Source organism: Folsomia candida, unplaced genomic scaffold (genome assembly GCF_002217175.1).
Source record: "Folsomia candida strain VU population unplaced genomic scaffold, ASM221717v1 Fcan01_Sc004, whole genome shotgun sequence".
In the NCBI taxonomy this organism is placed as follows: Eukaryota; Metazoa; Arthropoda; class Collembola; order Entomobryomorpha; family Isotomidae; genus Folsomia; species Folsomia candida.
Window position 1 is genome coordinate 9,298,036 of NW_019091196.1, and position 26,595 is coordinate 9,324,630.

At 39.3% G+C, this 26,595-nt stretch overlaps 6 protein-coding genes across 13 annotated transcripts; 2 read left to right on the forward strand and 4 right to left on the reverse strand.

Annotated features, from left to right (window-relative positions):
• Positions 1–7: 7 nt before the first annotated feature.
• Positions 8–7,410, reverse strand: LOC118435386. The gene is made up of 17 exons (XM_035851395.1): positions 7,141–7,410; positions 6,927–7,059; positions 6,663–6,833; positions 6,026–6,600; positions 5,282–5,945; positions 4,674–5,213; positions 4,292–4,587; positions 3,871–4,210; positions 3,737–3,801; positions 3,408–3,664; positions 3,185–3,342; positions 2,991–3,126; positions 2,728–2,902; positions 2,525–2,641; positions 852–2,436; positions 428–772; positions 8–371 (listed from the first exon to the last, which is right to left on the reverse strand). Exons 1-17 carry the CDS (start codon positions 7,378–7,380, stop codon positions 40–42), a joined length of 6,129 nt encoding a protein of 2,042 aa, XP_035707288.1. The 5' UTR covers positions 7,381–7,410; the 3' UTR covers positions 8–39.
• Positions 6,474–8,834, reverse strand: LOC118435421. The gene is made up of 2 exons (XM_035851459.1): positions 8,710–8,834; positions 6,474–8,610 (listed from the first exon to the last, which is right to left on the reverse strand). The coding sequence occupies exons 1-2, from the start codon at positions 8,797–8,799 to the stop codon at positions 8,251–8,253; spliced, it is 450 nt and encodes a 149-aa protein (XP_035707352.1). The 5' UTR covers positions 8,800–8,834; the 3' UTR covers positions 6,474–8,250.
• On the reverse strand, positions 6,474–9,446 carry LOC118435420. Its single transcript, XM_035851458.1, has 2 exons — positions 9,156–9,446; positions 6,474–9,072 (listed from the first exon to the last, which is right to left on the reverse strand). The coding sequence occupies exons 1-2, from the start codon at positions 9,408–9,410 to the stop codon at positions 8,872–8,874; spliced, it is 456 nt and encodes a 151-aa protein (XP_035707351.1). The 5' UTR covers positions 9,411–9,446; the 3' UTR covers positions 6,474–8,871.
• Positions 9,447–10,776: 1,330 nt separating this feature from the next.
• On the reverse strand, positions 10,777–16,499 carry LOC110848061. 3 transcript variants are annotated; one of them, XM_022095160.2, is made up of 7 exons: positions 16,301–16,499; positions 14,946–15,697; positions 14,678–14,859; positions 14,559–14,595; positions 14,022–14,473; positions 13,698–13,914; positions 10,777–13,586 (listed from the first exon to the last, which is right to left on the reverse strand). In XM_022095160.2, the coding sequence occupies exons 2-7, from the start codon at positions 15,625–15,627 to the stop codon at positions 11,326–11,328; spliced, it is 3,831 nt and encodes a 1,276-aa protein (XP_021950852.1). In that variant the 5' UTR covers positions 15,628–15,697; positions 16,301–16,499; the 3' UTR covers positions 10,777–11,325. The 3 variants fall into 3 exon arrangements, with proteins under 3 accessions (XP_021950852.1, XP_035707344.1, XP_035707343.1); XM_035851451.1 differs by lacking the exon at positions 16,301–16,499 and adding an exon at positions 16,141–16,160; XM_035851450.1 differs by lacking the exon at positions 16,301–16,499 and adding an exon at positions 15,839–16,118.
• An 11-nt stretch (positions 16,500–16,510) lies between these two features.
• Positions 16,511–20,211, forward strand: LOC110848062 (methyltransferase-like protein 7A). Of its 6 annotated transcripts, none has more exons than XM_022095165.2 (6): positions 16,511–16,633; positions 18,812–19,059; positions 19,153–19,313; positions 19,388–19,482; positions 19,565–19,723; positions 19,793–20,211. In XM_022095165.2, the coding sequence occupies exons 2-6, from the start codon at positions 18,941–18,943 to the stop codon at positions 20,057–20,059; spliced, it is 801 nt and encodes a 266-aa protein (XP_021950857.1). In that variant the 5' UTR covers positions 16,511–16,633; positions 18,812–18,940; the 3' UTR covers positions 20,060–20,211. The 6 variants fall into 6 exon arrangements, with proteins under 6 accessions (XP_021950857.1, XP_021950855.1, XP_021950854.1 ...); XM_022095163.2 differs by having other exon boundaries at positions 16,594–16,817; XM_022095162.2 differs by having other exon boundaries at positions 16,595–16,752.
• A 1,158-nt stretch (positions 20,212–21,369) lies between these two features.
• Positions 21,370–25,087, forward strand: LOC110848820 (nucleolar MIF4G domain-containing protein 1 homolog). Its single transcript, XM_022096142.2, has 9 exons — positions 21,370–22,230; positions 22,314–22,777; positions 22,858–23,073; positions 23,151–23,313; positions 23,391–23,518; positions 23,595–23,791; positions 23,860–24,035; positions 24,126–24,325; positions 24,384–25,087. Exons 1-9 carry the CDS (start codon positions 21,603–21,605, stop codon positions 24,993–24,995), a joined length of 2,784 nt encoding a protein of 927 aa, XP_021951834.1. The 5' UTR covers positions 21,370–21,602; the 3' UTR covers positions 24,996–25,087.
• The last annotated feature ends 1,508 nt before the right edge of the window (positions 25,088–26,595 follow it).

Here is a 26,595-nt window from a genome sequence, read left to right on the forward strand (position 1 = left end):
TACCAAACATTTATACTTTTTGTTTAATACTGTCTTGTTTTAAAAATGGAAACGAAGCACGCGACCTGCTCTCTGTTCCAACATGTGCATATCTGAAAGATTGTTCTCAATCAGTTCTTGTTTGATTAATGTTGCATGTTGTATCTCTTCCTCGGTCCGAGGATCCTGGAATTTGTTTGCTTCAAAGGCTTCTAGTTGTCCTTCCACAGTTTGCGCGTAGGATGTCGAAGCAGCAAGCAAGGCCCTTTGCATCTTCTCGTTAATCTGGGGAATCTCGACAAAGGATCGCACAACGATAGCTTTCTTTTCGGTGCAGACGTCGGCATGAAACTGAGGTTGGAACTTGACGGGGAAATCGTCATCATAAATTCCTGCAACCATAAATTTTATAGTAGATATCGACATACTTAATTGACAAAAAACTAACCTTTGATATCCTTAACATTTGCCGGATAGTGTCCTACTTCCGTTTGATCCAGCCTATTTTTGTCTTGGGGAGATGACGGGGCTGTTGGTTCCTTCTTCACTTCTGGAAGGGGCATTTCCTCCTCAGAAATAGCACTTACTTGGGGAATAGAAGTTTTAGAGTTTGCCTTCTTTGCATTTTTCTTCGTGATAGTAGAAGCTTTTCCCTTCTTTAGCTTTCCACCATGGTCTGGAGTACTTTCTTCCTTATGAATTTCGAGCTTTGATTTCTTGTGACTTTTCTCTTTCTTTTCGCCCTTTTCTTTCTTGTCGCCTTTTCCGGACTTTCCCTTCTCCTTGTCTTTTGCTAGTTAATAAGTAATTAATGATTAGTTATAGTGCATTAAAAATAACTTTAGAGGTAGAGTAGAACTATAGGTTTATACCCATTTTACTACTCGCCCTGTTTACTTTGTCTGACTTTCCTTCCGGTAAAAATAGTTCGTGCGGATCAGTTTCTTCTTCCATGCCTTCTTCCTCCTCCTCCTCTTCCTCCTCATAATTGTCCTCATTTATAAACGCATCTGTGTTTGAATTTGGGACAGATTTTCCCTTCGCAGCCCCAACTTTCTTGTTAAATTCTGCGCGAGCGTTCGGGATAAACTTTGGACGTTTCGCGTTAGCCCCTGTCAAGACATAGCCAAACCATCGGAGGTCGTCCCTATTCGCCACTTGTAACTGTTTATTTGTTGTAATGGTGGGTCGAAAGGTGGGCTCTCTGTAATTATTGGTCCAAGTTCCTCGAGGAGAAGCCGATTCGGCGACGGGCTGCATGATGGTGATATACTTTCTTGGATCTCGACTCGGCAGTGGGTCGATCATGACCATCGCGTCCCTCACCATCCTCGCCTTATTCACTGCCGCTTCCACGTGACCCTCTTTTAAATACTCGTAGGAAGAAAGATTCCTCTTGACGACAAATATTTTAGTGGATGCTCCAGTTGCGCAGGCATCAATTGGAGCTTTTTTCAAGGCTGCGATACGTCTGGTTGCAGTGGCCAAGTCGTCGCTGGATGTGGTACGTAGTATACCGGATACGAATTCCTTGGGCAGTTGACAATGTTTTGATAGCGTGTTAATTAATTCCTCTGTTGAGAAACGTGGCGCACTTTCTTCGGCTCGATCCACAATCGTTTCACCATACACGTCAACAGCGAATCTGTTATCCCAAGAGTCGACAGCTTTGCAGAGGAGGGTTGTATCCGTGAATTGGAGAAAGTCAAGAATTTCGAATTTTTTATGATCCTTGCTTTGTTCGAATGTGTCCTCCATGTTGTGTTCACCACTAGCGTCATCCCCTTCCATCTCCTCCTCATCGTTATCTTCTTCCTCGTGATAAGATTCTTCTTCTAGAGCTTCGCCATCTAATCCTTCTAAAGTAATACTTTTCTTGTCTTCGTCGTCCTTAGACGTTCGTTTCTTCACGGATCGTAGTGACTTTGTGCTGCCAAGAGGTTTGGTGGGTTTAGGCCCTCTTGTTTTCTTTCCGTCGGGTGACATTTTCATGGGTTTGACTTTGATGGATTTGTTTGACCCGGAATGTGTGTCGTGAAGGCTGCTCCGTTTGCCATCACTGTCCAACGACAATTTTGCATTCGTCTGTTCAGATTCGAGATCTAAATGGCTTTCCGTGTCTGCCGATGTTTTTTGTGAATCGTGGGCAGTTTCCTCGGTGGGTGTTGCAAATTCACTGGCATGCCAGAGTTTGACTGCCGTCAGGTTAGGAATGCTGGCATTTCCATCGCCACAAGGTGGGTTTGAGATTACTGCACGATTCTTGTCCACGTCCATGGAGTAATTGTCTGTTGTGGTGACTTTCATGGTTCCGTCTGCAAATACACGCACCCAGTCGCCGAGAGGTAGACGGATGTGGGCATTTCCGGACAAAGTGTTGAAAATGACGTTGCAGTAGTTGGGATGTTCAACCATGTATTTAAGCCCGACAACGACCCATCCTTCCAAGTCTTCAGGCTGGAATTAGAAGTACATTCATACATAAAGTCAGACTTAAAATTAAACAAAATCAGCCGTAATTGCCCACGTTACGTGGGCCACGTACCAAATCTCTCTGGATCACCATTCTGGTAGTAAATCTGGTGCCATCAGGATAATGAGTTATTGTGGTCCCATCGTGGCGATGAAGGGAAACAACGCCATCCTGCCTTCTTCTAAAAATCTAATATCAAAGTTAATTAATTACTTATAATTTACAAAATAATTGGCTGCAGGTACATCACATTATGGGAAATTTATTGTCATTACCTCGCCGTTTGGTAAAGGACCACTAGTGAATACATAAATCGGGTCATGATGAACCTTCTTTCCGTCGACAATATGCCAAAATTCTCCAGTTGGGAGAATAATATCTCCATTAAAAATCTTTGTATCTTCCGCAGTTTTGAATATCTCCTGCAAATTTTCGTCATCTCTTTGTGCACTGGGCAGGACATTAATATAAACATTCTAATTACTTACTAAGCACTAATGATAAAATTACAAATAGCATAATCATAATTGTTACACACTTTGTTGAAATTTCGCGAATGTTGGTGGTAACGCCACGTGCCGTTAAAATTTGGATAGTACCATTTTGCATAAACCGTATCACAGTCCCACCCGAGGTATAGTAGCGAGACGACTCTTTCCTGGCAGATGCGGTCCCTGAAATATTCCAAAATTGAACACAAAATTTGTAATTCTCGTATAAGTGTTCACTAACCTCGAGCTCCATACGATTGCTTCACCCCCCGAGTTAATGGAGGTCCAGAAATGTCGTCCACTTCTAGCATAAGACCCGAAGGCAAGCTTATCTTCATCGTGTGAACCATTGGTTCCACAAGAATTTCAGCCTTGTCCCAATTCGGAGCGTAGAACGATCTTGTCAATTAAAACAATTATTATTTTTCAAATTTAGAACATGCAGTGCATTTATTTTTATGTACCTCTTCTTTTTCCTGTGTTGATACGTCCCTGTTTCTGAGTCTGTTAAGTCTCCATCAGAATAAATCCACTCTGCTGCATCATGGGGGGAAGTTGTGGTTTCCTGAGGCATGTCTGACTCTGGCCTTTCTTCCTCCTCCTCGTTGTCATTCTCGGTACCAATGTCAATTTTCAGTTCGGATTTCACTTTCCCTTTTTTATCCCCACCCTTTAGTTTCTTTTTTGATTTGTCCTCCTTCAATTTTTGCTCCGGAGTCGGCTAAACAAGAATTTTAGTTTGTAGCTAAAAAAATAATTTTAACACAATATATTACGTAATTAGTGGCTATACTTTCTCCTTGTCCTGCTCTTTATTAGTTTTATCCTTTTTGGCAGCTTTTTTCTTTCCTTTTTTTGCTGCAAAATAAACAAAAATCATCAGTGATGAATTGAAAAGAGTCCATTTTTTATAAAATTGTGCAGCACCATCAACAGAATCATCTCCAGGGTCAACTACGTCGTCATCCACCTTTTCTGTGACGTCACCACCGTCTTCCGTTGGGGGTGAACGTGGAGGTGTAGCCTGCTTTTCATCTTCAAAACTCAGATGTGTGTCGGACCTTTTTTTCCCGTCGGTGGGAGGGGTTTCTTGCCGTTCGGGCGGGTTGGCTTCCTCCACAGCCTCTCCAGTGTCCGCTCCAAAAATTATTTTGTCGTACGAGAACAAACTTTCGGTTGCACTCTGTTTCAATAAAACTTTTATGTATGGAGCAGACTCTGAGGCACGGCGGTCTTGAAAGGCAAAAATTGTGCCATTAGCGTGAACCTGGGAAATATTGTAAAGTAAAGATTGGACAATTAAGCATCGCTCAGCTAAATAATTTCCAAATTGAGTAATTCGTCCCACCATGTGAAAATATGGACAAACGACATATGATTCTTTCGAAATATCTAACTCGTGTGGGATATAGTATGGGTAGAAAAAAGTGCTGTGCCCGTTTTTCGAAATGCTCAATTGCATCATTCTAAATTCCGGTTCAATGGTCGAAATCTCATATTGAATCGTAGTTCCATCCATTGGGAAGAGGTGGTACGTATCAGACGCTACAACAATGACGCGTTTTCCCAAGTCGTAAAAGTCAAACTTTGTCTTGTGTGGGGCAGATGGCTTGATCTCCTTCGCTTTTGCTTTGGATCGGGAACCTGCAGAACCAAATCAAGATGTGTAAAATTTGAAAATAATGCATAAATACGCGAATAATAAAAATTAATTGGTTTTGATTGCATACTTTTTCGTTGACCAATTGCTTCACTGATGTGAAAACTGGGAATTACATCGACATCAATGTCCGAAGATGGCGGATTAATACGTTCCTCCGGTTTTGTCTTGGCATCTGCTGCAGCAGCATCGGTGGCATAATCTTTGGAGGGCCTTTTCTTCTTTTTGTCGCCTGTTTCTTTGTTGTCACTTCCTCTTCTGCCCTTGGCTGCTTTGCCTTCAGGAGGAACAGCAGCTTCGTCCTTTTCTGGATCTATGCTTTGCTTCTTTCCTTTATTACCTTTATCTTTCTCCTCCGTTGCACCTCCTCCTTCTAATGCTGTCTCACTTTTATCGGTCGCACTCTTCAGGAGTCTCGCGTCACTTAGGGACAATTGGCCAGTTTGTTCTTTGTACAGCATGTACTTGATGCTAGGAACGAGGAGCCATTGTTCTTCAGGAACAATTTTCATGAGGGTTGTGATGCTTAAGGAATCTATGACTTCGGCCCCTTTAACTTTTTCGATTCCCATTAACCAGGATAACACGTCGTTGTCATTAATTGTGTATTCTGAGATAAAGAAGAGTCGATTTAGTTAATGAGATCCGGAAACAAATTACTAACGTATTACTACGCACCCAAGAAATGCTGAAGCCCAGGAAGCGTCTTCAACCTCATGTAAAACTGAGAGTCCGACTTTAGCGAGAGTGGAATCGGGTTGTTGAAAATGAATAGCAGAGTGTCGTAAAAGGGACAATACATTCTTTGCATGGACAGATAACTCATCACGGCGTTATTCAAGAGTTGGACGGTCTGAATTGGGACAAGTTCTTCCACATAGTTCCAATCGCTCAAGTTTCCAATGAGAACTCCGTCCGCACCCGTTTGAGACATTCCTGCTGAAAGAAGATACGTCTCGACCCACTTGGATAAGTCCAAGGCTCCAGAGTCACTTATCGCCAAAAGAGCGGGGCACTCGAGCAAGGCTTTGAAGACGGAAAAGTCCTTCATACTTTTGAAAAACTCTGACTCACAGGCGATGAATCTGTTTGACTTTGTTTTTGTTGGTAGTTCTTCTTCATCTCTAAAATTGTAGGACATTTCTTCTTCCTCTTCTTCCTCGACACTTTCGTCCACGTCTCCTTCGGTGAGTTCTTCTCCCTCTTCTTCCTCATCTTCAGGGACGAGCTGTTCCACGGAAGCTTCCTCGACCGGAACTGTGGGGGGAGGAGCTTCTACAAGTTCCACAGCGGTTTCAATCACTTTCTTTGCCGCAATGTCGGCAGCTTTAGTTTTATCGGCCTGTAATAATTTCTAGTGTTATCAATTTTATCATTCGTACTACAATTGTTTGATTGACTAGTTAAATAATATAAACTTACGAGATTACTTTTTGCCCCTTTCCCTTTTCCCTTTGGAGTTGGAGGGACGTGAGTAGTAGAAGTTGCAGGGGGAGGAGGTTGTTGTTCCGGTTGTTTCGCCACAATTTCAGCCTTTGGATCACCTTCTACAGTTGAAGCAGGTGTTTCTTGTACCGCTACTTGGTCCGAGTTTGGAGGAGGTGGTGGAGGAGGAGATGTTTCTTCTTGGGCAGCGGGTTCGTTATTGTTGGTTGCAAGCGTAGGGTTCTCAAGGTCGGGGGTATCCTTGCTGTGACCGACGGTTGCAATTTTAATTTCAGTGTTGGAATCTGGTGCCAAAATAAAGTGCACGCCGGTCGGTTCGTTTACGGCGAGATAGTTGTGATCCTTGGACAAGTTGGTGTCAGTAATTGTCTTCTCTTCAGCCAAGCCCGTGTGGGATGAAAACAGCTCAGTGGTCGCGTGGTGGACCATTTGGGAAAATCTTTTCTTGGCGTAGCGTTGCTCTTCTTCTTTGGACTTGGCAAGTTCAGCTTCTTTGTGTAATTGGGCTTCCACTCCGGCGCTCATTAGGAGATGAATAACGAAGAACATGTCTAGGAAGGCAATTATTTTACAAAAATATGATTAGGAGTTTTATTTGCACATCTATAATCACCTTCCATGTGAATGGCGCCCGGGGGCAAGAAATACATGAAATGGTTCAGATTTGCCATCAGTTTTATGTATAATCCTTTATTAAATTCGGGAATACTGCCCCACAAGAGTCCTTGCACGTTTCTGAGGTCACCAGCAATTTGGGTAGATGCGATGTGCGACGCAACAGTTTCTAAGTTTGATGATTAAATAATAATAAATAAATAAAATGAAGTTTCATTGCAATAAGATTGCTAAGAATTGAGTAGAATAGTTGTAAACGGACCATTTAAATGACAGGCTCGAATGCTGGCATAATCTCCATACTTAATATAAAGTGGTGGGGTGAAGACCGGCCCCACCACCTTTTGTGCTTTAGTCTCCTTCTTGTTGTGCTTCTTCAAAGTTTTCAGACCATCCTATTTTTAATACGAGTATTTGAGGATTAATAAAATTAATAACTTACAACAAATGTAGCACATAATATGCAGAAAACAAACTTGCAAAATCCTGTCTCCCCAGTCGGGCTTCCCAAATTTGTTAAACTCGGCGTACTTTGCTTGATCATCGCCGTCCGCGCGGTCCTGCTTGTTCGCATTTTCTGGAAGTGGAGGAGGTTGGTCGACGTTTGAAACCACTTGTTCTAAAATGCAATCCATAATGATGGGCACGGTGACGCATTCTGAGGGAACTTGGTTAAGCAAAGTTTCGTAAATTTCACGTTCGAGTTCTTTTTCCATAGGTTTAATCTTAAATAAGGAAGACGTGAGAAATTGAGATAATTATCCACGGCACTTCATAAGTTTGATCAGTTTACGTGCCTGTTTCACGGTGGAGCAATTTGTATAATCATGAAACCAATCGCTCATAACTAGCATTTCATAAATCCTTTGAGCAGCTTCGTCGAATAGTTTGGAAGCATAAGCGCCTCTCGCCTCGGATGTATCCAATCCATGCTCATTCTGAAATGATGACAAATTTTGCAATAGATGAATAATATTTATGATGATGAATGCAAACTATGAATCTGATACCTTTGGAAGTTTAAAATTCATCAGTGCACAGTCCAATAAGGGGGAGTCTGGCGGAGCAGAATTGTACATTTCGGCTAACCCGGCCCAAAATTGGCCTACAATATCTCGCCTAATCAATCCAGAAGTCAGTATTATTTATAATCAATTAATGATTATTGAACTGAAAAATGGAAACCAACTCTTGACGAGGTAACGTTGACTGCTGTTCAAGATATTTGAGATAATCCGGTAAAATATTTCGGGGGCGAAAGGTTCCAGGAATGCTGTCCTCAATGTCGGCCACACTAAAATTACGTTTCGTGACTTCCTGATCGGTGAGCAGTAAAATTCCATCAACAGTAACTCCTTTACATTAGTAAAGAATTTATTAAAATATTAAATGTTAAAAAATGAATAAATAATTCTTAATAAAAAGTACCAATTTTGAGCAACTCCTGGATAATTTTTGGATTATAAAATCCTTGCAAGATGACATACAATTCGGGTCCTTTTTGAGGGGTATCATCTGCAGAGAAAGCATAACTGTTAGTCTATATTGTTACAATTTGTCTGCTCAGATTTTTAGCCACATAAAAATTACAGCGTCGTACTAATCTCTTCCAAACTGGGCAATGGTATCTCTCCGCGCTTCCGCATATTGGTAGATCTGGACTTGTTTGAGGATGAATTTGATGCTTCGGACCCCAATTTTTTAGTTATTGATCCCGTAGAAGTAGCTCCGGTGAGGTCCTTATTTCCTCCCTTCTTATTTGGCTTACTACTATTTGGTTCGGCATCATTTCCGGAGTTCAGTCTGGAGCTGGTTGAGGGTGGAACGGGAGGTGGTTCTCGAATTCCACCACTTTCATCTGATTGCTCGTCCGAAGCTTTCAAATTGAGGGGCACTTGCATATGTTGGATCAGATCCTTGGATCTCGCTCCAGTAAGTTCTAGCTCCTGAGTGAAATAATGAAAGTAAGGCCAACGAGTTACAATTTTTCGTCTATTTTATTTTACACATTTACAAAATTCTACTATATTTTGGATTTTGGTAACCTTTCTCGCCGTCCCAGCAGTTAATTCAGTAGTCACACTGCTCTTCATTTGAATCAGAATGTGTTTCACAGCCTCTGCCCAAATGTCCATCCTCTCCCAAAAATCTAACTCCTGATTTGTCTCGTTGCCCGTTTTTGAAGCTGATATGAATTTTTTGACTTTCTACAGCACCAACAAAATTGTAACTGTAGATGTTCGCATAAAAAACATTAAGAAATTCCATACCGATGCGATTTCCTCTCCACTCAGCGCTATGAATCGCTTCCGAACCCCAGTTTTGATCGCGTGATACAAGTAGTATCCGATTGAAGTGAGGTCTGAAGAGTCCTCCATGCCCATGATCATGGAGTATGTGAAGCCATCCTATTTAGCAACCGCATGATACTCTCATTTACATATTTAGTGACATTTACGATTGACCCGTTCTACTGTAATTAGTTAAATACCGTTAATAATTTGTGAGCCCTGACGCTCTCACTGTTCCACTCCGGCTCTACTACGGGCTCTTGTTTGCCTGCCCCCTTTCCTTCGCCATCTTGCCCTTGTGCAGCGCTACGTCGCTTATTCTCGTTCGCTACCACGGAGGACGATTGCGACTTTCTAAGCGACCTTTTCGATGCAGCCTTTTCCTTGCCAGCTTTCTTGTCAGGTTTCTCGCCCCCAGCCTCCTTCGGCTTACCCTTCCCTCCTCCCTTCGGCATTGATGCGAGGATGAGATGCTTGTTCAAGAAGATTAAGGTCACAAGTATCAACGTTCAGGGATCTACTGTATCTGGTTGTGGAGTTTGTTTCAAAAATTTCCGACTTTCCGGAGAAAACTATAGCAAGATTATTTGACACTTTATCAATCTATAAGGTTACGGCCACGAAAAATTGGGGTCGAGTGATCATATATAATATCACTAATACTATTGTTTATAAACAACATTAGACAATATACCTAAAAGATATTAATTATATTGTTATATATATAAAAATCACTAATACTATCGAGTGAATTTTTCTCCTCGCATACCACGATTAACTGACATCGTTTCTATGGGCGGTGCCCCATACGGTTGCGACAAATGAATTATTTTGAAAAAAATTTTTCATTTTTAAATCTTTGGGCCGAAAGTCCCCTTGTCCGGCCCAACGACTTTAGCCTTGAATAACTTTTGAACAGGCAGACATAGAGACTTAATTCCTGAGGATGAAATCATCCTAATTTTTAGCTTGATTTTTAAGCTAAAAATCTCGAGTCTACTATTTCGGAAAACTAAAACGTTGATTTTGAAGAATATCTCCAAAATATAAGTTTTTCAGGAATTTCACAGCCAATTCTTATCTCACAAAATTCTATAATATACCAAAGTGATCGTATGATCTAGACCGATCGATTGACACCCCACTGGAGGGTGTGAGATCACTTGACCCGGATTTGACCTAGGGGGTCATCCCAATCTTCCAACTTAGCAACGGTCCACTCACACCATTTTTTCAGTACATAATAAAATTAAAATTTAATTTCTTCAAAAATGAAAATTTGTGTTGGAAACAATTCATTTGTCGCAACATGTATAGAATGATAAAGTGTCAAATAATATTGGGTTACGACAAATGCCCGAGTTACAAATGAATTTTCATTTTAAAATTGTCGTGGGTTACAATTTATTTTTTTAATATTTTGGCTGGAGAATTGGTTTTTCGTCCATGGGAGAAAAACCAATTTTAAAATAATTTTAAAAATTAATATTTTATTAATATTTACACACTTATTAATCATTGTTAACAAAAGACTGTGTAAATAAAACCCATTTATCATAATAATAATTTTATTTGTAACTCGACCATTTGTCGCAACCGTTAAGGGTAACTAGGCACTAAATGTCAAGCAATCGTGAAACTATAGTCTTCAGTTACGATAAATCGAATAGGCCCCTTGACAACCTCATCTGTGTTCTTTCTACAAAAATAGTCTTATACTACTAATAGTATGGAAGACCTAGAACTATCGATGCAACTACATATATTTTACTATGTACACCATATGAAGTGCACAATAAAGATTATTCGATTCGAACATTATTGCATTTTAAAATTTTATTCATCTACAGCTTTAGAAGAAAATACAAGAAGCATTATAAGAAATGAATAATGTATAAATATTATAATTTTAAGTATCATGGAGGATACATTACTCAAAAAATATAACGTAAAATAAAAGCTGTATTTTAGTGACAGATTCACAAAAACATTTGTAAGTAGCCAGCCGAAACATAAATCAAGAATATGAGGTACAAAAATTGGAAGTTACACAGAAAAATCCCACAAGATCATTTGAGAAAAAAATTTCATCAAGGAATCATAGTCATCTTCGAAAGTCATTATATTGTTGTTTTGAAGGAAATTTTTATATTTATCATTGTTTTATCGAATAAAATATACTAGAGATCTACCATTATAAAAAAAGCATTATAATCATTGCAAATTATATGTATGTATTTATATGAATTACTACTGACGCATGTATTTTTAGTGCTCATGAAAATGAACACAAAAGAAACAAAGAATCTTTCAAAATTAGGTAGAAATAATAAATTAATCAAGCAACATCGTTGTAAATCATCGTCATTATTAATCAATCAGTGGAGCCACGACTGACTTCTTGGCCATTACTAAAGTTTCTCCTGGTGGTGGTGGCGGGGTTGCGCTTTTAATTTCGCCCATGATTGCATCTGCATCATCATCATCACGTTCTTTCTCATCGTTATCATTTTCGTCATCAATCTGTGAGACGTCTTCAGTTTTTGAATCATCGTCATCATGAGATGTGTCCGTGGTCGTCACAGTTGTAGAATCAGTCACATCCATTGGAGCTTCCTCATCCTGGTCAAGCTCGATTCCATCATCATCCTTTTCATCAGTTCGTCCCAATTCCTCAGTAGTTTCGGGAACGTCGTCTCCCTTCGATTGAGCCGAGTTATCCTCAATACTCTCGGTATCATTTTTTGAACCTTCTCCAGGCGTCAAAACTCCCTCTGATTCAGCCTTTTCTACACCCCTCGCTTGCTTGTTTGTTTTTGCTGCGGCTTTCCCCCCTCTTTTTGGTTTTTGCAGTACTTCTCCCCAGTGGAAGTTGTGCAAATGTCCCACACATTGTCCAATATTAGTGAACGTTTTGTCCGGGCAGTAGAGACACTTTGCTCGACTCCCGGTGGCATAGTGGCACTTTTTCATGTGCTGGTCATAATGTTCTCGTTGAGAGTACGTATTGAAGCAAAGAGAACATCTCATTATTCCGTGCTGCTTGAGACAGATTGATATATCCCCCATTCGTCCACCTTGTTTCTTGCACACGGGACACTTCAATGCTTTCTCGAGTACCTCTTTAGTCATTAGCTCGTCCAGACTGTATTCCATCTCATCAATTGAGGAGGAACCAACCCCAGCAGGAATCTCAATTGGCTCATGGACAGTTTTCTCTCTTTTGTTACTTGATTTCGGTGTTTCGACCGGCGTGGACACGTTTGCTTCCTCGTCTTTCCCCTTCTGTGAAGCTTTTCGGCAAATTCCAGGATGCCCAAACAAATCTGGGATTCCAAAAGTCATTCGACATCGGCAACACTTTAAGTCTTCTTCAGAAATCCGTTCAACGCTGAGATCCATATCTTTGTGATCGATGGCCAAATGCTGTGAAATATTAGCTACAGATTCACCACAGAATGGACAATCTGCCGGAGGCACTTCACGTTGCGAAACAGCAGCAGTAGCAGCAGCAGCAACGGCAGTAGATGCTCGTCGTTTTACAGGAACTCGATCCTTCTCATCGTCACTGTCCTCTTGATCATTTAAAACTTTGGCCATCAATAGTGCAGACGCACGCTTAGCAATTCGAGCACTTCTTGGAGGTGTAGGAGTTGGAATGACAGGTTGTGGTTTCGCCGGTTTAGCAGTGGTATTTTTGTCCTCTTTTTTATTAACAACAGCAGCGGCAGCAAGAACGGCTCCTTTATGTTGGATCTTTTTTGTGCGATCATTGTCAGATGACGAGAATGATGGTGGTGACACCATTGCATCTGCTGCTTCACTGGCTTCAGCCCGTGATATGCTTCTGTTGGCAGTCAGCAAGGGCATTGATTCCTCATTGATGGGGTTATTTATGCACTCCACCCCTTGGTGGAGATGAAAGTGAAATTCTTCAGGGAATCCAAACTTCCTGTTACAATTGGTACATTTCAGTTTATCCTCCAAGTTTCCAGTGTGTGAGAATAGTTGTCGGTATCCTTGATGCTGGTGGCCGACATGAATTGTCCATCCTCCGTTTGAAACGTATTTTCGTGGACAGAGTGGACATTTGGTTCGCCCGTAAAATCCTTGGCGATATTTTGTAACGGTGGATTCGAAGAGAGATTCGCCAGTAGGATAACATTTCTTGAAATGCAATAGAGCCTTGTCAGCAGAGTCGGAGCAGTTGTCACATCTCGCGCAAACATAGAGCCAATGAAGCTGCTTTATCTTTTTTGCGTCTAGTTCTCCAGACTCGGACGCCTCTCCAATTTTTATGGCGTGGTTTGCTTGTGGAAATCCTTTATATGTGCGGAGAATTTTACCGGATAGTTTGTTTGCTTGGCTACTTGCAAGGTTCATTCGCTTCAATTGAGCCATTTTTTGAGCGAGGAGGACATTGTGAGGGACCAATTTAGGTTTACTTTGTTGCTGAGGTGGTAAGCGAGGTCTTCCTGATGTTTGAGGTGCAATGGGCGATTCTTCAATTTCAGCGAGTGGTAATCCAATAAAGTTGTGAACATTTTCTTCGTGGTTCCAAATGGTGCGAGCGGTCGTTTTCAGTTCGTCGCAAAGAGAACATTTGTAGATTCCATGTCTGACGTGGCGATCTGGATAAACACAAATGTATTACTTTAAATTAAGTAAGAAGTTGTTACTATACATAAACATAATTAATTTATCAATTTAATCAATGGATGATAAAATGCTATTATGATTACCTTGATGCCATTTCCAGGCTGATTCCTTAAAAAACGTAGCACTGCAAGTTTTACATTGGAGTTTTGGTTTTGCAATAATTCGAGGACGTTTTGGATCTGGCTCAGTCTTTCCAACCATGTCTATCCATTCCTTTAGCAAGGTTTCATCAGTTTCAGTGTCTGGTACATCAGCAGTCTCAGTTTCAATTCTGGGGGTGAGCTTTGATTTACGACGTTCCTAGAAAATCGAATTATAGATTCATAATTGTTGGTGTAAATAATCATCTAAATAGTTGCACTTGTAGATATGCAACTATAATTTATGTTAATGTTCTTTGTACTTACAATGTTACCATCATTTCTTGGCGTACTAGGATAACCTTGAATTTTAAAAGTTTGCTCGCCGTCAGAATCGGATGAGTATAATTCGCCCTGCGAATCCATAACATATCCCTCAGCATATTCATCCGAATCTAAATGTCCTGAAGATGACGGCCTATAGTTGCCAACAGTCTTGTTCTTTTGCAAATTTGTGAGTTGTTGTGAAGTAAAGGATGGGACCAACTTTCTTCGCTGGCCTTCAACACCCCCATCATAATTCCGTCCAATGTCGTCCGTCACCTTTCCAGGCTTCACGTCCATCTTCCTCCCATTCCCATTACTTTCGACAGCCAAATTGCTAAAATCAATTCCAAACATTTCGAAGAAGTCTTTCATTTTCTCAATTTGATCCGAGTTGATGACAACGTCGCTCTTGTAAGCCAAGAGAATGATGAGTTTCATCGTGTCGCTGGTAACTATGAAATTTCAGTAGCAAATTTTTGTTGACAATTAATTAATTGCTCATAATTACTGTTGTTCTGAATTAAGCTAATTACTTACTGTCGGGGACAGAGACCATGCTGATCTCATGAGCAGGCTGAAAATAAATCAATTTCACCAATATGTAATTGACAATGTTAATTTAACCAATTAAAAAATTCCTCAAGTAATTGTTTTACCTGGTCGATAAATGCAGTAGTCAATAATTTATATTGTGTAGCCAAGATAATTCTGTGAGCCTTGACACGACCTCCATCTCCACAGAGAAATATGACATCAGCATCTTTATCCACAATTTCATTATTTTCGAAATACGTAGCGTGCAGTGGCAGTGGTCGAGATCGGCAACGAAGTCGCATTTCTATACCCAAAATATATCCACATTTGAATTATATGAGATGTTTACATTTAAGTTGTTATCTTTATATTACTAAATTTTTAACTTACGGATATTTTTTCGCTTCGCAGGTTTTGGTGCAGATGATGATGGGGGCGTATTTGTGGTTTTTCTTGGTGAAGATTCCAATGAAGCTGGCCCACCACTATGAATTGATACAGGGGAGTCAACTCTTACTACGGGAATTTTCTTTGTCGCAACTAAATTGCCATCCGGATTGACCATCATTCTCTTAAAAGTGACTGGCTGTGCTTGTTGCTGCTGCTGAGGTTGTTGGGCCTGTTGTGGATTAATCATCCTGAGCGCCGGAATACCCCCCACGTTAATCAACCCCTGTCGCTGCTTCCCAAATGGTTGTTGTTGTACCTGATACTGTTGTCTGACGCCAACACCATTCATGTTCATTTTCAACCTGTTTGGTGTATTCAGGCTGAGGCCTTTCACCACATATCGAACCTGCCCACCGGCGCTCATCATTTGTCGGGGAACAATCCGGAAGTTGCTTTTGTTCAAGTTGGGTGAAGGGAGTTGTTGTTGTTGATCATTGTTGGCAGAGGGGGAAGCTGAGAGGATTTTGGTAAATCCTGACGGAGTTTGGACAAGTGTGTAAGTCGCTGTTCTGATGGGAGTATTCGGACCAGAATATACGGCTGGCGATTGCGACAAACGTTGAATTGGGTTCACAGGAACGACACATGGTTGTTGCGGTTGGGGTTGATTTTGACTGTTCATCTTGGAAATCAAATCAGTCGTCTAAGGCGACAACTTTCGTCTTGGTGTGATGCGATCAATAGTTGTTATTCTATAAATTGTATTTAAAAAATATGTATGTAATTAAATGCATAACTAAATCATGTATTACTTTCATTATGAAATTGCTAATTAATAATATTAAAACGCCACCAACGTAGCCATAAATCAAATTTAATGCGAAGCTACACACCAGCAATACGTAATCCTACATTTGCGCCAATGTTGAAGTTTAATTATGGCGTAAATTGAAACCTCTCCAATGAGTGTGGTTTTCAGAGCCTCTGAGAAAACTTTGCATAATTAACTATTCACTAATTCACTAAATGGTATTCGGTTACGGTTACGAGTATGCACGTATTATTATGTAGCTCTATATTATGACTGTACGTACGCAACAAGTTGATGATCGATAAAATATCCGAGTCGATTTTACTCAAAGTACACGAAAAATACCAACCATTTCATGAAATTAATACCAATTTCCACAATTACCTTGACCAACCAGTCTTTAACCATTTACTAAAAAAACGTTTACGAACTTCTGTCACGTTACCCATTTTTTAATTCATCGCCGCCTACCAAATTCCCCACAGAGTGCGCTACCATGCATGCATAAAATCACCCCTTTCAATAAATACCGTCATCATCATACCTTTTTTACGGGTTTTAAAGTTGTCCAGTGTTCCAAAATTGGTCCGATTTTGACCAAACTTTTTGCGAAGTTGTCTTCTCTAAGGGTTGCACAAGTGGTGGGATGAGTTCAGAGATTAATATTTTAGGAAATTTCGTGAAATTTTTAATTTCCAAATATTGGTTCGCGTGCTGAGCTTCGTAGCAGGAGAACGGAGAAGAGTGAGCACAGTGTACGAGGCGAGGATGAGAAGAAGAAAGAAAGCGAGATTTTGGTGGCGGCTGCATAAGTCGGCTCAAGGATGGAGCTGTTGCGGCAGAGTGAACATTTCTAACTCGTACCGGGAATGAATCCGTAAAAAATTAAGCATGTGTTATTATGTAAATTGATAATCATGCAAATTGTGTGACGGACTTGGCTTGATAAGCCGGAGAAAGTTGGTGTTGATCAGACATCTCTCATGGGAGGAGAAAGTAAATGGGGAAGTTGTATTGCGAAATAGTTTATGATAAGTGATAACAAAGCTGATAAGTGTCGGGTGATTACGTTTTAGGCCTTTTAAGATGGCCTTATAGATTTACCAAGATGTCTGTCTGTCCGTCCGTCTGTGCGCACGATAACTCTCTTTAAACAAAAGCTATCGACTTGAAATTTTGCACACTTCATCTTCGGGTCAAAAGTAAGGATGAGTTCGGGGATGGGCATGATCGGTCAAGTAATTGGCCGGTGGGGGTCATTTCCATCCAAATGCGTTGCCCTTAACTACCAAGAACCTTTAGAGCAGGTTAAATTATTTAAGTGTAAGTAAAATATTTGTAGCTTGAGAAATATCTATAGTAATAATTTTAAGTAATTTTAGTATGAAGATTGCGACTGACCTCAAAGCGTTTAAATTGGAGTGGAGTTTCAGAAATTTTAAACCTGGGAGACCCGATAGGGTGACCCGACGGATTTCTAAAATTTGTAGTAGGTAGTTGAAATTTGGAACAAAGGTTGCTAGTGGATTGTAACAGACAAAAATGAATTTAGGTTGGAAAAATTTTAATCTTGATGGACCCTATGGGGTGACCCATACTGATTTTTCAAAATCGTCATATCGAAGTGAAATTTGGGAGAGAGGTTGCAAATGGGTCTTAATGGAACAATATGAAATGAAATTGGTAAAATTTATATCTGATGCGGTTATCCATATCTATTTTTAGAAATTGCGTTAAAAACATGAAATCCGGCACGGTAATACTTACAATTAGTGGCTTCTCATCAAAGAATTTGAAATTAAAAGTTAGCTAACAAGGGATACTTTCGAGGTGATAGTCGTGTCCAGGGTACCACTCATTGGTCTAAATGTTTTTTGATCGAGTGTTTCTCACGGGTTCGGGTTCTTACTTCGGGTTTCGGGTTCGGATCGGGTTTGGGTCCTGCTTCGGATACGAAATTTTTGAACCCGAAACTTTCGGGTTCGGGTTCGGGTCCGAGAAATGTGATCCCAAAATTTCGGGTTCGGGTCCGAGAAATGTGATCCCAAAATTTCGGGTTCGGGTCGGGTTCGGGTTCCGACTAAGAACCCGAAACCCGAACCAACAAGAACTTTTTGCCACAACGAACACGAAAACATTAAAAAAGAAAATAAAGTGTTAACCAAACTTGCTACGACGGTTATGCTGCAGTAATTCATTAAATAATTCAAATTTTTAATTGTCGTAACTTCTTTTCACAAGTGTCTTCAATTAGTGTTATGGTTTGAATATTAAAATAAAATATATTTTTTATCAAAAATTTGCAAAATATTTAGCTTGAGCTTACTTTAATATTGGAAACTTGAAACTGAAAATCATTTTCAGTTTTCAACTGATTTAAAAATTTCTGAATGTCACGGAAAGCCATTATTCATGGTCGATTTTTTGAGATAGCATTATTATGGTCAAGGAATTAAGAGTTATGTACTTATGCAGAAATGTGCTTAATTATAATTCCTCGGTCATATTTACAGAAGTATTGTTTGTTTGAAACCTTCCAAAGAATTTTTAGCTAAAAAGCCAGTCACCCCTTAAAGTTAAAATATATTCGGGTTTTTCGGGTTCGGGTTTCGGATTTGATCCGCCAGTTCGGGTTCGGATCGTTGCAAACGGGTTTCGGGTTCGGGTTGCCCTCAAGTTTCGGATCAGTGGCATCGGGTTCGGGTTCGGGTTTCGGATTTGCAAGAACCCGACCCGTGAGAAACACTAACCCATCTTCGAACTCGGTCGATGCCCAGATGCATGTCTGTATCAAATTTGGTAAAATTCAGCCTACTCCTTCGAGAGTTATGGAAAGACAGACAGACGGACAGGTCGATTACATAAGCCCTAGTCCGAGCTAAAAATTATATGCCAATCGTTCATTAGAGTCTGGCTTTTATGTAATAATGCCGTCTTAAAAGGCCCCGCAAAGTTGCTTGGAGTAGGTTTTTAATGTGACCTTACCTCAGGGTTAAGGTTTGAAAGACTTGAGAAAATAAAAATTATTTTTAACTTGGTTAATTTGGATTTACAGAGTTTGGTATTTTGGGATCATTCCACGAATAATTCGGAACAAGACGCGCATGCTCATATAGTTGAGACTTTAAACTGAAACGTTACATTCAGACAAACGCAGGACCAATTTACATTCCAGGACAGAAAAATGTCCAAATTCGATATATTGGTTCGAGATACATTATGGACGTATTTTATACCATTCGGTCTTCTTGGATTTGTTATTATTGTTGTGTTGACAGATTCATTGAGAGATCTGCAAAAAAGGTCCGGAACATTTTGTGCATATGTTAATATATTGATGGATATTTAATTTTCAAAATTGCAGTGTCTTATTGTACTTATTTTTACATTCGACAGAATTTTCAAATGGATGATGAAGGAATTCGCCGAAGTCCATGAACAACTCCTTTCTGACATAAAAGACGCATTATTCGACGATTTAAGACAGATCGAGTCAAAAGTGGTGGATTTGAGAAATAAAGGAGTAATTCGAATTTTAGAAATTGGAGTTGGAGCAGGTAATTGATTGAACATGATTATGGAATATAATTGTGCAATATGTAATATTTAGGCAAATAATGACTTTATACAGGAACTAATCTCAAATACTATCCCCAACAATGTCGCTTAGTTCTCGTTGACCCGAATTTCTACTTTAAGCTATATTTTGACGAAAATAAATCAAAGGTCGGTAAGAGTTGTCATTCGACAAATTATATAGGCCGCTAATATCTAACTATTTTCATACTTCAAATTCACGTGTGTGCAGTTCCCAGATATCAATTTGGAAAAGTTCATTGTTTCTTCTGGGGAAAATCTGAAAGGTGTCGCCTCTAACAGTGTGGATGTTGTCGTCACCACCACCGTTTTATGTTCGGTGGAAAATGTTAAAAGTGTTCTGAGAGAAATTCGACGAGTTCTTGTCCCTGTGAGGAATTCATTCATTCACGATTCAGTTAAATTTGGATGTAAATATAAATTTCTAATTCGTACTCAGGGAGGACGATACTATTTCATGGAACATTTATTAGACGAATATGTCCCACATCGCACCCAACTCCAAAAGGCCTTAACATGGAGTCGGATTTGGCCATGGCTCTGCGACGGTTGCAAATTTCTGCCTATTCGTTCAGAAATTTCTCTCTGTGGTTTTTCCACCGTGGATTACAGAGAATTTATGTTGGATAACTCTAATTTGAAGGGAAAAGTAAAGCTCTTGGCAACTCTCATGGCGCCACATATTGTGGGTATCGCTAAAAAGTGATCCATCGATTACTCAAATCTATAATAATGAAATGTATGGTGCCTACATGATATTTTACTTATACATATACCGGTGGAATTGTCTTCCTTAGATCTGTTACAAAGCTTATGAAGCAAAAATTTAATAAATATAAGCATTTAATTGTTAATTAACCAATTGGCTACCATTTTGCATGAGTTGTAATCATCACATCATCTTTCCAAATGAAATCACATCTCCATTTATTTATTACCAAAAGAAAGAGACGAATTAAGTACTGTACCCTTTTCCTTGCCTCATTTTACTCCTCTTCTCTCATCCCTAAAAAAACAGATCATCAGATGATTCCATCAACTTTCCATTTACACAAAACTTTTCTGAAATATATTTCCAATGGATTCTCAACTTCCTTCTGGATCTCGCTCTGATAATTTAACGTCAAAGAGTTTTCCTGTGAAAAGATTTACAGAGCGTTACGCACCCCAATTCAAGCAGAAAGTTGTTGATTACGTTCTCGGAAAAAGAAGTGAAAATGACGCAAATGTCGGTGTGTCGTATGTCGAGGCCTCCAAACAGTTTGGTATTCATCCCACCACAATTTCAGAGTGGATACAAGAACGCAAGAGACAATTAGAAATTAAGCAACTTGTCTCGGCACGTGAAGCATTTAAAGTTAACGAGGCTTCCAGTTCCAGTTTAGACGATTCTTTAAGAGAATGCATGAAAAATGTCCGATTAATCTCGGCCAATGATAATAACGTGGTCAAAGTTCAAGCCACCCTTTATCAAGAACTCGGGTGTATTTTGGAGTCATCATTACTGGCAACCAGGGCGAAAAAATCATCATGGATGGCGATTTGGTGGGAAAACGTGCGAAAAAATAGAAACTTTCTGGAGAACGAAGAAAGGAGACTTCATGGAGAAAGTTATGATGCTGCTGCTGATGATATGATCACATCAACTGCGGAAGAAGGGGATGCTGCGGCTGCCTCGACTGTTAGAATCAAGGTAATTCAACGGATTATTTCAGAAATAATTAGACTAGGGCATGCTGAAGGTCATTCAAATCGAAATCGAAAACATCTTGTGTATATTTTGCAATTTGCACAATTTTATTTCACATGAATCTGTTAAATGTATTTAACTTATGTAGTTAATTTACATTACCGCCGCTCATACTCATAACAATTTAATCCATATAAATTGGCAACCAGTCATGACAAGATTTTGAGTCAAAATTTTTGACTAAAAACGTCTTGAGAAAATAATTGATATTGAGCTGCAATTGCTGACGGGGTGGAGTGGTACATCGTCGAAGCGCATTTTGCGTAGTGTGCTGTGCACATTGCAATCAACATGTGCGCGATGTGATCAAGTGAAAGCCGGAAACTCAAATTTACGAATTTTCACTTTCTAAGTTAGAAATTCTAATTAATACACACTTTCTGCTTTCACTGAGTTGTTTGTATGTGCATGTTATTGAATATAACAATTAAAGTGTATAGAAATAATTTGCAATTAAGAAATTGTCAAAATCATCGAACACAAATTTGTGAAATTAACCATGAAATCTAAGCATTTACTACATCAAAGTGCTGCGGAACACAATCTCACACATATCCTGAAACGAGCCTCCAGTCCTCCCCGAAAGAAATCTGTTGGTGGGGGTCGAGGAAAAGGACGCTTCCAACAGCCCGTAGATAAGCCTAAAACTAGGAAAGAGTTGCGGAAAGAAACACGTAAAAATAAAAAGGCCACGAAACATAAGTATATTCTGAACAAGTTCGGAAAAACGCCAGACACTGGAGAAAAGCCCGGCAAGAAGAAACGGGTACGGAAGAATAGGAAGCGAAATCGAAATAATAATAAAAAGATGGCTGAAGCAGCAGACGAGAATAACCAGGGTCAAGATAATGACGGTGATGGCGATCAAACTGGAAAATATGTAAGGGCACTTCCGAAAGTGACAAATAAGGGTGACAAACCTGGCCCAAGTGCGCGAGCTGCTTCGGAAAGGGAGGAGGACGACAAGGAGTTGGAGCAATTGAAAAAAGAGATGATGACGACGAGGAAACGACGCATTCTGGAGGAAAATGCAGAGGAAGATAAGTTTATTTCACAAATGGAGAAGAGGCTTAAATTGAACAAGAAGGCAAAAATACCAGCCTCTTTTAGAACGGATGGTTTGGATTGTAAGTGGCATGAAAATTATGAGATCCTCTGTAGGAGAAACGAGTATATTTTATATCTTATATTTTATATCTTATTTTAATAGATTTGCTGGAATTATGTCAATCATCTAGAAAAAAGACAAAAAAAGAAGATGATGAAAAGTTGGATAAAATTAGTAAAAGCATGGGTAAGGCAGAAGAATTGGATGACGATGATGAAGATGAAAGCGTGGATAACGATGAAGACAGTGAAGAAAGTATGGACGACTTGGAAGATGACCATGATATATCTGGGGATGAAGAAATTGGTGAAGAAGATGAACAGGAACGGAGTGATGCTGATGAAGACGACAGTGACGATGAGGTTTTAAGTGATATTCCTGAAGGAAGTGACGATTCAGACCTTGGCGACGATACTGAAGACAGTGACTTGGATAAATCAGAAAATGAAGGAAGTCTCGATAACGGAGAGGAGTCACCAAAGCCAAAAAAGAAGAAAAAGAAAACCAAGGACGAGGGCTTGTGGGAAGATATTTATGGAAGAATGAGAAGAAAGGATGGATCTGTGGTATGTATTTTTGGAATTAACTGGGTTGTAAATATGTGTCATTGTTTGCAAATTAACTTGCGGTTTTCTTTATTGTGCAGGTTGATGTAAAATTAAATCCCACTGAAATCACGACGAACGTATCAAAATCCGATCCGGTCAAAACGGCAGACAAACCAGTGACAGTTGTTCCCACTGGGAAATACGTTCCTCCAAATCAGAGGGGAAAATTTACCCAAAAGGATAGGATATCAAGAAGTTTGAAGGGACTACTAAATCGAATGTCGGAAGCTAACATGAATTCCATTTCAAAACAGGTATTTATATTTGATTTTGATTTTATGGTTCATTCGCGATAATATTCAAATCACTATAACCTTGATTTGCATTATAGATTGAAGAGCTTTACATGGAAAATAGTCGAAATGAAATTAACGAATGCATGTTGGAATTGTTAAACGTTGCATTGGTGCGAACGGTTGCTATTCCGGATCGAGTAATTTTAGAACATGTAATGTTAATCGCTATACTTCATGCTAACATTGGAACCGAAATAGGTAATGCAAATCGAAATCTCATTTTACTTAATATTTTCTAGCACACAGTTTTCAAAATATACGTTTTACTTTTTCAGGGGCATTTTTTCTTCAAAAATTTGTGGACAACTTCAAAACAAAATATGACTCTACCGATACAGAAATTGATGATAGTAAAGAGTTGGAGAATTTGTTGCTTTTAATTTCGTCTATGTACCATTTCAAGGTTGCAAAAATTTTCATTGTATTAGAAATTTATAAAATCATTGCTGGTGTAAGTAACGAATAATTTGTTTTCCTAGGTGGTAGATTCTGGCCTTCTATATGACATTTTGAAGCTTCTGGCAAGTAATTTCAAACCAATTGACGTTGAACTGATTTTGGCGTGTTTGAGAAGTATTGGGTTTCGGCTTCGAAAAGATGACCCGATAGAGCTGAAAGCACTAATCATTTTAATCCAACAAAAAGCAACTGCTAGCAAGACTAGTACTACAAACAGGTATGGTAGCAACCTGACTACACATTATCACACTTTCTTTACTATAATTGCAATTATGTATGTTTCAGTGCCAAAGTGAAATTCATGCTGGAGGTTGTGACAGCAATTCGCAACAATAATATGACAAAAATTCCTAATTATGACCCCTCCGTTGGTGATCATCTCGCTAAAAACTTAAAGTCGCATATTCACAAAGGAAATTATGTCAGCACAATGAAAATCAAACTCGAAGATCTTCTCAATGGTGCAATATTTATTTAAGACTATTCATTTGTTAATTGATAAAAATAAGCTAATAATGTTTCCTTTGATTTATGTACGAATTTGATTATAGCTGAGACGAAAGGTCGCTGGTGGATTGTTGGTTCGGCCTGGTCAAACATCGGCGATGCTGAGAAAGATACCAAGTCCGTTGATGCCGCAACATTTAGCAAAGATAAGCAACAGAATGAAAAACTTATGTCCAAAGCTCGAGCACTAGGAATGAATACAGAAACAAGAAAAACTGTATTTTTCATTTTAATGACGGCTGAGGTAATTAACTTGGTAATTATCTTGTATCAAGTCGTTTATAATAATATGTTTTTCATAGGACTATGTTGACGCTTTCAACAAATTAAACCAACTGGATTTAAAGCACAATCAAGAGCGAGAAATTATTCACGTGACTACATATTGTTGCATTCATGAAAAGAAGTTCAATCCGTATTATGGTTTCGTCGCTTCCAAATTCTGCACTCTTGATAGAAAGCACATGCTAACTCTACAATACAATTTGTGGGACCGTTTGAAGGACTTGGATAAGCTCGAGTCTTACCAGCTCATCAATCTAGCTAAGCTACTAGTTCATCTCATAAATGACAAAAGCTTGGCTTTGTCATCTCTGAAAGTTATCGAGTACGCGGAAATGGACAAAACCAAGTTAAAATTCCTCAAAGAAGTATTGTGTGGTATCCTACTTCAAAAAGACGACGACAATATGCAAGAAATCTTCTTGAAAACTGCTGCTTCCGAAAATTTAATGTTATTTAGAGAAAGTTTGAGACTTTTCATGGGACATTTTCTCCTTCAAGAAAATGTTATAACTTCTGATGGCGAAAATGTGGGGTGTGACTTGGACGAGGAGACAATGGAGACGCTAAAAGAAAGAATAAGTCTGGCAGAGTCTGCCATGGCTTTGGGTAGAGGTAGAGTACAGTTGTAGGTAGTTATTAATGCATTTTATTTTATTATCATGTTTTTAAAACAATAAAGACTGAAATAAATAATAATTTTAATAATTTGGTAACTTAAAAATCCCCATTGTATAATTTCAAAAATTACATACGCACACCAAACTTTGTGAGACAGGCATTTTCGTAAAATTCACGAGTGTAAATCCAAATACGTATTTTGTTCTGAAATTGCATTCATATTTAGTACCCAATTATTATTTTTAGTATCCAAGTTGGTTCAAGGAAGAAGTCGCCCAATATGCAAAGTTGTATGGACAACGAGCTGTGTCAAGAATGATGTGCATTTCACAGCGCAGAGTGTTTGATTGGGTGCATCTTCTAGCTTCGCCATCATCGACATCGTCCGATTTTGGCGTATCTGTAGAATCTGCAGAGGTCCTAAGTTTGTCATCTCGAAGTACGAAGCAGTTAATAGATCCTGAAATTGAAAAGGAACTCTACGAGTGGATCCAAGCTCAACTTCCGACTAAGGTTTCCAGTTCCATTATACGAAATAAAGCAAGAGAAATGTACAGGTTAGTCATTCTGAAAATATACCACCATCTTACAAATTGGTCAAAAGCAATCCTTTTGTATTTTTTCAGAGCCAAGGGCTACTCCACAATGCAATGTTCGTACGGTTGGTATCGCCGATTTGCAGCACGCTTCAGCCTGACAAACGATCCCCACAAGGACATGGACGACATTATTCTAACTTGGATGTTAAAATCGTACGACCAAAATCATGCCGTATCAGTGCCTGAGCTGCAAGAGTTTGCTCAAACGAACTTGTCCGAAATCAAGCCAGAATTTTGTGCGTCTGGTGGATGGGCGATGCGATTTTTGAAAAGACATCACCTAATTCTCAACTGGGATGATATTTACACTGGCCAACTACCACTTCAGTTAAATGAAGATGCAGAGTCTTTCAATGAACGTATGAAAAATGACGTTTTTGTCAACTACGTTCCATCCGGAATTGGTAGTATGGACGAAATTCCGCTTAGTTTTTTCGATCTTTACACAACCTCAGATCAAATGAAAGTGCCACGAATTAGGAAATATTCCATCACTAATTGCGATGCTACTGTCATTTTGACTTTGATGGCGGATGGCAATCTGCTTCCCCCTTTTGTAATTTTGAAGGTGATTATTATATTACACTAATCATAACAAAGAAAACCATCTAGATTTATAGAACTTGTTTGTCGTTTCTATTAGGGCCAGCATCAATGTGACCTGTTCCAAGTGCATTCTTCTCCCAATCACAATTCTGTCGTTGTATACTATGGTGAGAATACAGGACCCACAATTAGCTGTTTGGAAAAGTGGCACGAGCTTATCTGGGTAAAAAATGTTCTTGGAAATGGAAAAGAAATGACACTGTTACTACTGGATGATTACAAACTGCACGATGAATTTAAGACGAAATATACCTCAGATTCGTTCAATATTGAGATATTTCCTTCGGGATGTTCTTCCAAATTGCAGCCACTAAATAGTTCTGGAATTAAAAGGGAGTTCTTGGTATGTTTTAGATCTCAGTCAGCAGAATGGTGAGTTTCAACCATTTTTACAAAGTTTTAATCA